Raw genomic sequence first — 13,981 nt, 5'->3', positions numbered from 1 at the left:
AGATCATGTCTTATTTTAGAAAATTCAGCAAACATTTCACATTTCATACATTTTTTAAGACTGTGAAGCATTGGAGAATTGCCCCCTTCGTTTCTTCCCCAAGTCACAGCAATCTCGCTAGTCTGTGATCTTTGCTTTGCAGCTCTAGTCTGGGTCATGATTTCTGTTTAAATACAGTTTAATTAACAATGAAATTTAATAAGATTAATTGATAATACTGTACTAAGCTAACAGATTCCTAATACACTGCTTTGTATTATGTTACACCTTACGCCAGAGATTCCCAAACTTTCTCGGTTCATGGTGCCCTTACTGTCCCAATAATTTTTTCACGGCACCCCTAGGCCAACAGAAATACCTAACACAATGGTTTTCAACCTTTTAATATATACCTATATAATAATTTTATTCTTTATATAGAGGTACTAAATAAAGATCAATTATAGATCACCACAAAATTAAAAATATACGGTACAATGGATATTGTATTGTATCCTTTATATTGTACCCTTTCTATAATGAAATAAATATATAAATTCAAAAAAAAAAAAATAAATAATAATAATAATAATAATAACTTTAAGTAACTTAAACCCAAATTACGCGGCACCCCAAGAATGTTGTTGTGGCACCCCGGTTGAAAACCACTGCTTTAGCTATCAGTTTAAGATATATAAGTTATTTCTTATCGATAACAATATGGCAGCTAGTTCAACAATATTGGTGCCAATACTGGGAGTCGTAACTTCCAAAAATCACTAGTTAAATTCAAAATAAGAAGCTAACGGACACTACTAAACCTATTTAATATCCTCCATTAACAAAGAATACCGTAAAACTATCTAAAATACTTATCCCTTTACAGCAGCCAAAAATCCACCAACTGTTCTCTTCCACGACCAGAGCGCCCTCTCATTTGGTGGACATTTATTACCATCTTTTGACCCTGGCAGGCATACCCTGGTCCTATTCCACCAACATTTTTTGCATAGTATATTCCCTGTCTGCCTGACAAATAGAGTCACCAACAATAACTAGTTCCTGTGGAACCAGCACATTCTGCTTTGGAGATTGCCTCTCTGGTGCCTGATACACAGGAGTGAGCTCTGCCATTGAGCTGGGCAGCTGAGAGCTTGATGGGGCCCTTCATATTAATTTCTTCAAGGGCATTTACCCTACACCTCAAGCTCTCATAGATGCCCATCAGAACGCTCAGTTGGCGCCTAATATTCTCATAGGCCTCCGTAACTGAGTGGTCAGGAGCGGGAGTGCAGTAGCACACGGGCTTTGAGTCGACTGGAGTTCAAACCCCTGACTGCTAAATACGGTCAATCAGCCAATAGGAGCAGCGTGGCAGATTATGGTCCATTTCCCTTAGCATGAATTGTTGAGGAGACTTCCATCCTGCAGTGGGTTGATAAAGGCCACAGTGTGTACCATCTAGAAAGAAGTGCTTAAAGGATAGATAGCTCGAATCAGTTTAAATTAAGGCATACCACTGAAGCGAAAAAGATTTTAAAGCATGCAAGTGCATGTTGGCTGAATTTGGATAAATATTTAGAGTGAGCAATCTCGGGGAAGAGTATCAACTCTTACAAGTCTGAAATAGCAAAAAAAATTTTTATAGAAGAAAAAAATCTGTACAAAATTACTGTTTATAAAGTTTGATTATTATTATTATTATTTATTTTTTTTTCACAATATACCTTTATTAATCATCCATATTTTTATGGTCCTTTTCATAGTAGTTCCACCCCCCCCCAACCCATTTGATGAAATTCATGGTGGAAGCCATATAAAAAAACATGGTGGAAGCTATATTTTGACATGTGTTTGAGAATCTCCTCCAATTGTCTTTACAACTTATTCTGACAACTGCAAATGTTTGTTTGTTTGTTATTTGGTTTTTAGGAGCATTAGCAACTAAGGCCATATTGCTCCGGGGATATGCGGTGGTCATTCCGTGACCTTTCCGCATCCTCCATATTTGGTGAGCATGGGCTCAAACTCCGGTCTAATCAAGAAGCGTGTGCTACGCACTGCTGCTGCTCCTGCCCACCTGGCTACGGAGGCGCCACAACTGCAAATGCTTTCCTTGAAGCTCCTTCTTTAACTTTGGAAATAGGAAAAAATAATTGCAGGGTGTACAAGGTCAAGGCTGTAGTTTAGATGAGGATCACATTTGACATTAATGTTAGTTAAGTGATCAGTGACATTATCAGCAATGTGAGGTCTTGCATTGTCATGATGCAGCATCCACCTCACCTGCATGCAATTGTGGTCATTTCGATATTAGCATTAGTAGAGGCATATGATGCAAGAAAACAAGCTTATGCAGCATCCGCCAAAAAAAAAGAAAAAAAAAAAAACACTTCCACTTTACCCCTCCATTCGTTCGAAATACCTGTCCAGCTGAGCCTTAAATTTATTTAGGCTATCAACTTCCACAACAAGGGATGGAAGTCTGTTCCACCAACCAACTACCCGCTGGCTAAAGGCAAATTTTTGCACATCTATCCTACATCTGTCTTTCCTCAGTTTGAATTTATGCCCTCTCAGGTGATTATTTTGAGCAAGAGGAAGAATCCCATCAGCATTGAGCATGTTCAAACCATTCAAGGCTTTATACACCTTTGTGTATAAAGCCAATCAGATCACCTCGCAGGTGCCTAGTCTCCAGACACTGCACTTTGCAAAATTTAAGCCTTTCTTCGTAAGAGCAATCCTTTGTTCCATTCACTAATCTTGTTGCCCTTCTCTGTACTCCTTCCAGCAGCTCTACATCCTTCTTGAAATGAGACCTCCAGACAGTACTCAAGGTGTGGCCTGACCATTGCCTTATACAAGGGAATAATCACCTCCTTATCCCTGCTAGAAAAGTTCCTGTATATCATTGACAAGACACCATGAACTACTCTTGCACCCGTCTGCACTGCTCAGAGAACTTCATATCTGCCTGCACAATTACCCCCAGGTCCTTTTCATTCTCTACCACTGTCAGTGTAGTACCACAGAGTTGATACGTTGCTCTGGGGTTGCTGTTTCCCATATGTAGTACTTTACATTTGCAATGTTAAACTTCATTTTTCACCTCTCCGCCCATCTGCTCAACCTTTCCAGATCCTGTTGCAGCAGCATAGTGTCAGTTGTGTCCTTAACAACCCTGCCAACCTTTGTATCGTCTGCAAACTTGAACATTAAGCTTTATATACCATCATCAATATTATTTCTAAATACAGAAAACAATAATGGACCCAATACTGAACCCTGAGGGACTCCACTAATAACATTAGTCCACGATGAGCAGTGTCCATTGATTACCACTCTCTGACTTCTCCCCCTTTATCCATAGCAGCAATTTTCCTCCAATGCCACACTGCTCCAATTTGTTGCACAAATTGGAGCAGTGTGGCATTGGAGGAAATCAGAGTTATTCCCTACATCCAGTTCTTTTGTGACTGCATAATAGTATCCAATCAAATTGGTCAGGCAAGACTTTCCCTTAACAAAACCATGCTGTGTCCGAGCTATAACTGAAGTCTCGTCTAGATGATCCTTCAGTGCTTCTTTAACCAATGCCTCCATTAATTTTCCTGGAACAGAAGTTAAACTCACAGGTCTATAATTACTTGTGTCAGCCTTTAATCCTTCTTTGTGAATTGGGGTCACATTTGCACATCTCCAGTCTATGGGTACCTCCCCTGAGTCCAAGGAAGCTCTCATAATTATGGCTAAGGGTTTGCTTACTTCCTTTGCTGCCTCTAACTGGATAGATCCCATCCACCCAAGCCTTTCTTGTGTTTATCTTCAACAATTTCTCCTCCACTTTATTCTCAGTTATTACAAGATTATCTAGCTTACTGTCAGAGTTGAATACACCTCTGGAATCCCCATCGCTGAATAACTCCTCATGTGTGAATGTTGATGCAAAATATTCATTTAGTTTGTTAGCTGTCTGAGCAGGATCATCAACAGTTGAACCATCGATATCAAGTGGACCAATCTGGTTCATCCCCTTCCTTGTAGAGTCTTTACATAAGTAAAGAACTCTTTGCTGTTTTTCTTTACATCCTTTGCCAAAGATTTCTCGTAATCTGCCATCGCCTGCCTAACCTCCTTTGTAATTTTGTTACAGATCAACTTATATCTATCATAGGCTTCTGTGTCACATGTTAATTTATATGTATCCCATGCATTTTTCTTCTCTGCCATATGTCTCATTAGTTCATCTGACATCCATTTAGGCCTAAACCTCGAACAATATTTCTTAATTGGTATGTAAAGCCTAGTTAGCTTCCAAGATAAGTTCTTTGAATGCTTCCCATTTTGAATATGCTGTTGGTAACATCATCAATTGGTCCCACTGTATAGAATTTAAATACTGTCTCAGACCATCGTAGTCGCCTTTACAAAAGCAATAACCCTTCCCTTTACCCCTGATGGTAGTTACCTCTTTGAGTAAATCCCACTTCAGTTCACTTTCTTGGATTTTATGTGTTTCTTAACTAATAGCATAACCTCTCCTCCCTTTCTATCCTGTCTATCTTTTCTGTACACATTGTACTCCCCAAATTCCAGTTCTGTATTCCTTATATCTGTGCGACACCACATCTCTGATATCTCAACAATATCCGCCTTTGATGCTTTGAGCAATACCTCAAATTCATCAAATTTATTTACCAAACTCCTAGCATTGGTGTACACACAAGTATACATGCACCTGTTCCTATTCTTAGCTACCCGAACACAACCCATGTGTTTTCTTGTACCACAATGACTCCCAGCAGTCTCTGAACGATCCTGCATCTTGTTTTCCAGGCTTCTGCTCATTCCAATAGAAGCAATGCAAGAATCACTTTTACCTCTGCCAGTGGCTACTGTTAATCTATTAGTCCTTGTAACCCCCCAAGCTAGCAGTTTTCCGATCCACCTAACACTGCCTCAAAAGCATCAGCACATATGAACATATGAACGTGATCCTGCCAAGTGTGCAGTACAGTTCTGTAGTAAGGTCCCATAATAGTTTTATGATGACCGTAACCTTCCTTTTCTGCAGAAGCCACAACTTTTTTTTTTTTTTTTTTTTTGTGTTGGCAATGACAAACAGAGCTTTGTTGCTAATTCTCTGGGTGGAAATGAAGCCATCTCTTGCAGCTCTTGACAAACCTGTATGTGAACTTGCTGTTGCTCAGGTATCAGTAGTCTTGGAACCCAGTTGGCACAAACACTTGTCACATGTAAATGGTTATGGAAAATACCACGTGTGCTTCCTAATGATATTCTCAACATCTTGCCAGTTGCCTTACTGTTATACGATGATCTATCATGAATACAGAAGCAGTATGTATAGTTTTTGTGGTGACAGCAGTGGTTGGAGCTCCAGGACTGACAATTTTTCACATCCATCTTTAAACATTCTAAAGATGGTGAATCAATGCTATATGGAAGCATAGATTAACCATAAGCATCTTTTAACATTTTATCTGCTTCAGCTATTGTTTCTTGAAACAGAAACAAAATTTGAGAGCATTATATCCTTGCATCATCATCAGCTAATTTCAATCCACTGCAGGATGAAGGTCTCTCCAGAAACTTTCCAGTTCTTTCTGTTTTGTGCAATGACCATCCATTTACTACCCACAAACTCTTGAATTTCATCTATCCATCTCCGTTGTCTTCCAGATTTTCTTTTAGCTCCTCTTGGGTACCAATTTGTTATTTTCTTTTAGCTCCTCTTGGGTACCAATTTGTTATTTTCTTTTAGCTCCTCTTGGGTACCAATTTGTTATTTTCTTAGTCCATCTGTCATCATATCTTCGAGCTATGTGTCCTGTCCATGACCATTTCAGTTCTTTAGTTTTGATAAGAATGTCCTTTATTTGAGTTTGCTGCCTAATCCATGTGTTTCTCTTCTTATCTAACAGTCTGATTCCTAATATAGTTCATTCATTTCTTCACTGTGCAGTTTTCAGCTTCTCTTCCATTCTTTTGGTGAGTGCCCAAGTTTCACTTCCATAAGTTAAATAGTGGGGAGTATACATTGGTTCATTATTTTACGTCTCAGACAAATTGGGATATTGCTCCTCAGTATGTGACTATATTTCTTGAATGCTATTGATCCAAAATTTATTATACTCTTCACTTGCAGCCATTTATCATTATTACAGCTAATGACTTGTCCCAGATAAGTATATGACTCCACCTTTTCAATTACTGCTCCTTCAATCATTATATCCCTTTCTGTGGCATACTTGTTCATCATTACTTTTGTTTTAGCCATATTCATCTTTAGTCCAAAATCCTTACTAACTCTGTGTAACTGATTAAAATTTTCCTCAGATTCTTTGGGATCGTGGCTTATGACCACAATGGCATCTGCAAATCATAAATGGTTTAGTTACTCCCTTCACGGTGATTCCTTTCTGCAACCAGTCTAATCTGAAAGCTTCCTCAAGGGCAGCAGTAAACAACTTCGGAGATATTGTGTCTCCTTGTCAAACTCCTTTCTCAATTTTAAATTTGCTACTGTCTTTGTGTAGTCTAATAGAGGAGGTAGCGTTCTGATATATTTTCTTCAAAGTCATAATATATGGGCAATCTGTGCCTTGTCTTTCCAGGGCCCAAAACATTGCCTTATGCTGTATGGAGTCTAATGCCTTTCCATAATCCACAATTGCCAGGCATAATGGTGTTTTATATTCATTTGCTTTCTCCATTAGCTGCGATATTACACGAAAGTGATCTATAATTGAGAATCCTGTCCTAAAGCCAACTTGCTCTTTCGGTTGATTCTCTTCGAGTGTTCTTTCTTTCTAGTGTTCTGTTTGTAATGACCCTTGTGAGCAACTTGTAGAGGTGGGACAACAAGCTAATTGGTCTATAATTTCCAATTTCAGATTTATCTCCTTTCTTATGTAGCAAAATTATGATAGCATTATTCCAATCCTTAGGCATTGTGCCTTTCCTAATTTATATTGTGAAGAGCCAGTTTCTGTGTCATGTCTCTTCCTCCCAACTTTAACAACTCTATAGTAGCTTCATGGGGCTTTCTGTTTCTTCATTTTTTCAATGTATGTTCTACCTCATCAGGAAGGATATCGGGTATGTCGTATGTGTTGCTAATTTGTGATCCATCTTCCCCACTGCTTGCATCATTTCCTCACTCCTTACATAATTCTTTATAGTAGTCTTCTGCTATTTTGATTATGCCTTCTCTGTTATTTATAAGTACACCATCGCTGTTCTTCAGTTTCAGTATCATTTGTATTACTGCTCATGACTGCTGATTTAAGTCCTTTGTTTTCCCTTAATGCTTGTTCTACTTTTCTTCTGTTAAATCTTCTTATGTCCTCTCAGAGTCTCTTTCTAATGGCTTTGCATAACTCTGTATACTCAATTTTGTCCTTGTCAGTGTTTATCTTGTTCTTCATTTGTCGTCTTTGTGTCATGTCAAGACTTGTCGTCATGACTAATTTTTTCCCTCTTTGGATTTCTTTTTACTTATAGGTTTCTCAGGTTTTATCGCTTTCAGAAAATTGTTTTATTCCTCATCGATATCTTGGTCCTGAAAGGCCTTCAGAAGCTCAGACTTGTTCTTATGTTCCAGTACATACTACTTTTTCTCCTCTTTTGTTATCACAAAAACCTTTGTATTATTTATTCAAGTCAATTTTTTCCTTTCTTTTCTTACATCTGTGATCATTTCCAAAATTTATCTTGTTCAGAATGGTAACATCGTTCACAATACATCTTCTGTTAGTGAGGATGAAGTCAATTTCATTAGTTGTTAATCCATTTGGGCTCTTCTGTGTCCACTTTCTGGTCACTCTTTTCTTGAAAAAAGTGTTCATTACTGACATCCCTCAAGATTCTGCAAATTGCACAAGTCTTTCACTTCGTTCACCAATTCCAAAATTTCCTATAGTTTCCCTTTCTGCACTGTTTTGTCTCTTTCCAACCATAGCATTGAAATCCCCCGTAATGATGGTGTAGCGAGTTTTCTGTTCATCTAGAAGTCTCTCAATTTTGGTCTACATTTCTTCAACCTTTTCATCATCATGGCTCTATGTTGGTGCATATATCATTATAACCTTTAGTTTGAACCTCTTAGAAATCCTGAGTAGTAGTTTTGACACCCTTGGTGATGTACTTTTGTTTACAAAATGTTTTTTATATCTCTATGGTCCAGAAAGCCAACTCCACCTTCATTCTTTTCACTGTTTCCATTGGTGTACAGCAGATTTCCACTTGATAAACTTAAGTGATTAATTTCTTCTTGTTGTTTCAGCTAAGCCGATAATATTCCAAATCACATCATCTAATTCCTTGTCCAGTTCTAATATCCTATCTTCACCGATGAATGATCTTACGTTGTAACAGGCCAAGTTCAGTTTCCATGCATGGCAGCCTGGTCATACTCAGAGATTCTTAGTACCCTCTGCTTCCATTCTAATCCTCTCACTGCCGTAAGAGGGAGAGTGAAAGCCGCTGGGGACTGAGGGCCATTTGTTTCGTAATGTTGTCGTGCTGGAGGGTTTGGTCTTTTCTCCTTCACATTGACCAGGCATCTTTAAGAGAACCACTCTACACATTCGTTTCCACCAAAGTAACCTAACAGGGCTTACCACTGAGGTGTGCATGAGTGGCAGGGTTGCCAGACCTCTTAAATCTTCTAAAATAGAAAGATATTGGATCCATCAGTGTTTTAGACTGAGTGTCTGATAACACACAATGCCTGTTCCCCTCTAAGCCCCCTTCCTTGCATATCGCATCCATTGTTATTGTCAGGGAAACAGGAAATATATTGTGCAAGAAAGATAAGCAGGACCAGGGTATGTCTGCCATGGGTGCAAGTAGACAACATTGTAGAGCAGATATCTTTTAAGATATCTTAAAATCACAAAGGGTGAAATTAGCATTTTCATTAGCATTAGTTAAGGCATATGATGCAAGAAGGCAAGCTTATACAGCATCATAAGCCAAAAAAAAAAACCCCTCCCATTTCACCCATCCATTCACTTCAATTCCTGTCTACCTCAGCCATAAATTTATTTAAGCTATCAACTTCCACAACAAAAGATGGAAATCTGTTCCAACAATCATCAACCAACTGGCTAAAAGCAGATTTCTGCACATTTGTTCTACAACTGTCTTCCCTCAATTTGAATCTATGCCCCCTCAGGTTCACATTCTGAGCAAGAGGAAGAATCCCATCAGCATTGAGCTTGCACGACCCTTTCAAGGCCTTATACACTTCAATCAGATCACCTTGCAGGTGTCTAGTCTCCGGGCACTGCAATTTGCAGAACTTAAGCCTTTCTTGGTACGAGCACCTCTTTGTTCCTCTAACCAATCTTGTTGCCCTTCCTTGTACTCATTCTAGCAACTCTACATCCTTCTTAAAATTAGACCTCCACGCCTGTACACAATACTCAAGGTATGTCCTGACCTTGTACAACTTGATAATCACCTCCTTGTCCCTGCTAGCAAAATTCCTATATATCATTGACAAGACTCCATGACCTGTTCTGGCCACCTGTATGCACTTCTCAGCGAACTTCATATCTGACTGCAAAATTACTCCCAGGTCTTTTTTATTCTCCACTTCCCTGAGTGTAGTACCACAGAGTTTGTACATTTCTCTTGGGTATCTACTACCCATATGCAATACTTTGCATTTGCAAATTTTAAACTTCAGTTGCCACTTCTCAGACCATTTGTCCAACTTATCTCGATCCTGTTGCAGTAGCATACTGTCATTAACAACCCTGCCAACTTTTGTAACATCTGCAAACTTGGACATTAAGCCTGATATATCTTCATCAATATCATTATTGAATACACAAAACAATAATTGACCCAGCACCAAACCCTGGGGAACTCCACTAATAACATTAGTCCAAGAAGAGCAATGTCCATTGATTACCGCTCTGTCTTCTCCCACTCAACCATCCCTTTATCCATTGTAGCAACTTGCCCTTAATGCCATACTGCTCCAATTTGTACAGCAGTCTTCCACGTGGAACAGTATCGAAAGCTTTCCTGAAATCCAAGTATATGAAATCAAAATTATTTTTCGCATCCATTTCCTTTGTGACCACATCATAGTATCTAATCAAATTAGCCAGACAAGACCTTCCTTTAACAAACCCATGCTGTGTCTTAACTATTACTGCAGTCTTGTCTAGATGATCCTGCAATGCTTCTCTACCAGTAACTCCATTATTTTCCCTGGGACACAAGTTAAACTAATGGGTCTATATTTACTTATGTCACTTTTTGAACCCCGTTTGCGTATTGGGGATACATTTGCACATCTCCTGTCAGTGGGGACTTTCCCCTGAGTCCAAGGAATCTCTCATAATTATGGTTAAGTGTTTGCTTACTTCCTTTGCTGTCTCCTTTAATATAACTGGATAACTTCAGCAATTTCTCCTCCACTTTTATCTCAGTTATAATAAAATCACTTAGCTCCCTGTTAAGATTTTGATAAACTTCTGGCATTCCCCTCCTTGAATAACTCCTCATATGTGAATGTAGATGCAAAATACTCATTCAGTTTATCAGCTACCTGGGCAGGATCATCAATAGTGTAACCATCTATGTTAAGTGGACCAATCTGATCCACCTCTTTCCTTCTAGAGTTTACATAAGTAAAGAACCCTTTGCTGTTTTTCTTTGCATCCTTTGCCAATGATTTCTCATAATCTGCTTTTGCCTGCCTAACTTCCTTTGTGACTTGATTACAGACTAGTTTATATCTGCCATGGGCTTCTGTGTCACTTGGTAATTTATATGCATCCCATGCATTTTTCTTCTCTGCCACGAGCCTCATTAACTCATCTGACATCCATTTAGGCGTAAACCCTGAACAGTATTTCTTAGTTGATATGAAAACCTAGTAGCCTCCAAGATTAAGTCACTGAAGGCTTCCATGTATGCTTCACCATAAACAGCTGTATTTATTTTTTATGCTTAAGAGGTATAAACGAGGGTATACTTTTGCCATTTAGAAATCACCGTTAGTAACATCATTAGTTGGTCCCACTGTATAGAATTTAAAAACTGTCTGAGATCACTGTTGTCAATTTTACGAAACCAAAATCACTTCCCTTTACGCTTTATGGTAGTTACACCTTTAAGTAAATTCGACATAAGCACACTGTGATCACTGTCACCCAGTGGTTCCTCTATCTGCAAATTCTTAACGCATGAATAATCACTGCTGATAATCAGATCAAGTGTATTACTCCCTCTTGTTGCCTCTTGAACATGCTGCTGTAGAAAAAAGTCATCCAATAAATCCAAAAAAAGTCTTGTTAATGTGCAAGTGACCAATCCACAAGTTCCAGTCAATATCTGGAAAGTTAAAATCCTCCTTTATAAGACATTCTGATTTACTGACCCACTCTATTTCTCTTCACAATTGCCCATTATACTCATCAGATTCATTAGGTCTATAACACACACCTACTCTCATTTTTCCTTTCCCAGTGCTAATGTCACAACAAACAGACTCAACGTTGCATTGTCCCCCAACATCAATTGGATGCACTTCCTTAGATTTTATGTTTCTTAACTAACAGCATAACCCCTCCTCCCTTCCTGTCCTGTCTATCATTTCTGTACACATTGTACTACCCAAATTCCAACTGAATGTCGGTATGACACCCTGCCAGAAGCTATTATGAAATAAGAATTAATGTTCAGTGTTTCTTGGTTTGGGAACTGACAAGTGCAGAAGGAAACTCACATATCCTTCTTCTGAGATACCACATAGGCAGTCCTTGATGGATGCAGTCTTGGATATTGTTGTGAGGTATTGAATACATGACCTGACAATAATATCCACATTGATTTTGAAATAATGTCAAAACTTGCATAAAAACGGTTGGGTTATTGGACTGATTTTTGCGATGTTTTATACTTTTCCCCAAAATGAACTTGCGGTGCAGTTTTTTTTTAACCTGTTTTTTAAAGTAACTATTTTAATCTCTTAAAATAATTTTTTGAAATTTAGTTCCAAGTTCACTGTAAAATGTTTGTCTTTTTCTTTTTAAAATAATCTAAATTTTATATAGTAAAGCAGTTATTTTTATTATTTTTTTTAAATAAAATTAATTTTTATTTTTCAGAGCAAGAAATTTGATAAACACATTAATCTGCCAGAAACCACAGTGGAAACAATACGAGAAGTTAGTGAAAATCAGACAAAAGAGGAAATTAGTGACAAACCTACATTGATACCTTCGCAACCCACAGTAGAAGTAGAAAGCTAATGTATGAATTAAACATTTTTTTTTTTAAAGTTCTAACTTGGATAGTAACTGCTTATAATAGCAATTGGTGATTGTTACTGTTGAATCAAGGAGCAAATCAGCTTATACTTTAGGAAAGACCATTCTTATAACCAAGACTTGGTTTGAGATCCAAGTTCATAGTGAAGTGTGTTTTGTGTATAGTGTGTTGTATTATAAAGTGGTACTAGGACACTAGAAATGTTGCCCTTTGCTTTGGAAGCAGTTTTTTAGGGTCTTAACCCCCCCCCCTTCCTTTTTTTTTTTTTTTGTGTGAACTCTATAATATCTGCTTTGCTGAGATGAGAAAAGTAATGGGTTTTCATTACTTATTTTCAGTAAAAATTCCTTTTTGGTTGATCTAAAATGAAAAAAACTTAGGATCATATCTTTTGGAACTTGACCTGACTTGACTATACTACTAAGTATACGGTACGTATGTTAGTATTATACAGTTCATTGGTAACTTTAAACTCCATTACAATCGAAAATACTTCAGTAAGTAACAATTCATGCTTTGCTTCAAATAGAAGCTTAAATTAATTTTTTTTTTTCACGTTTTATATTGATTTTGAGTAAATTTTATTGGCTTACATTATTTTATTTTAAATCATTTGAAGTACAGTAACATTTCTTTAATAGTAGATTCTGTTGACAATTAAAGAGCAATAAAATCTGCTCAAAATCAATTAAAATTATGAAAAAATCAACAGGTCTTTGTATTGGTATGAAAATATAAGAACTCTTTATTTCTAAACAGATATTTTCATGTGATTTTTATATCTACCCACATATATTTTGTGCATTTATACACAGACCACTCATGATCAAGGAAAAATAAAAGAAAATAATCCCTGTTCTATAGATATTTATTATTGTTGTTGTTGTTGTTGTTATTATGTTTTTTTTTAATAACTGTATTTCTACTGTTGTTTCTGTGCCACTTCTTGGAGACCAGAATAATTCAGATACAAGATAGCAGTTTAAACATTTTTCAATTGCCAATTTTTTATTAAAAATTTTTTATAAAACTACTTTTCTGAAAACTGTTTGAGGTAGTGATATATATATTATGCAGTGTTGAATATTTTAACAGTGCTGTGATGCTATCAAAAGGTCATTTTATTCTAATCCATTATCTTTAAAAACAACTGTTTGCTCACATGTAGAATGCATTAGCATTTATCATAGAAGTTAAACATTCTTTGAAAATTGGCCCTTAATATAAGTTTTACTTCATAACTATTGGAAGAATGAATATGTACTAAGCTAGAGATCTTAATTATTTTCCTTAAAAGAAGGAACAGTAATTAAATATATATATATATATATATATATATATATATATAGGATTTTTTATATGTATATATAGTAGGTATTTTTGGTTGTTTAATGGCAAAGGATAGTATTGATTCAGTCTTTATCATTTGAAAAATCTAATTATATGCTTATTCTGATCTCTTTTTTTTGTCAGAAAGCAGCAAGAATATTGCTTGCTACAAATACTTATTTTTATCATAATGCAGGAAAATGAGTGTCCTGATATTTCTTGAACATATATTCTTTTTTTTTTTTTTTGCTAAAAAAGAAAACGTTTGATGGCTTATTGGCAAATTTCATGGCAAATTTTTGTCATGGCAAATTTTTTTGTATATATTAAAGATTGATATACTTTATATGGCATT

At 36.9% G+C, this 13,981-nt stretch overlaps 1 protein-coding gene across 1 annotated transcript in view; it reads left to right on the top strand.

Moving 5' to 3' along the window:
* The window catches only part of LOC150075830 (uncharacterized), a 184,005-nt gene extending 171,463 nt beyond the window's left edge, over nt 1-12,542 (top strand). Inside the window, exon 11 of the mRNA XM_090387456.1 lies at nt 12,135-12,542. Within this exon, the coding sequence (XP_090243582.1) occupies nt 12,135-12,278 (144 nt within the window). The 3' untranslated portion in view covers nt 12,279-12,542. The remainder of the gene's footprint in view (nt 1-12,134) is intronic.
* Nucleotides 12,543-13,981: the final 1,439 nt, after the last annotated feature.

Source organism: Mastigoproctus giganteus, chromosome 13 (genome assembly GCF_048544385.1).
Source record: "Mastigoproctus giganteus isolate SK-2022 chromosome 13, ASM4854438v1, whole genome shotgun sequence".
In the NCBI taxonomy this organism is placed as follows: Eukaryota; Metazoa; Arthropoda; class Arachnida; order Uropygi; family Thelyphonidae; genus Mastigoproctus; species Mastigoproctus giganteus.
Note: the sequence above shows the minus strand (reverse complement) of the source record. Positions and strands in the feature narration are given on the sequence as shown.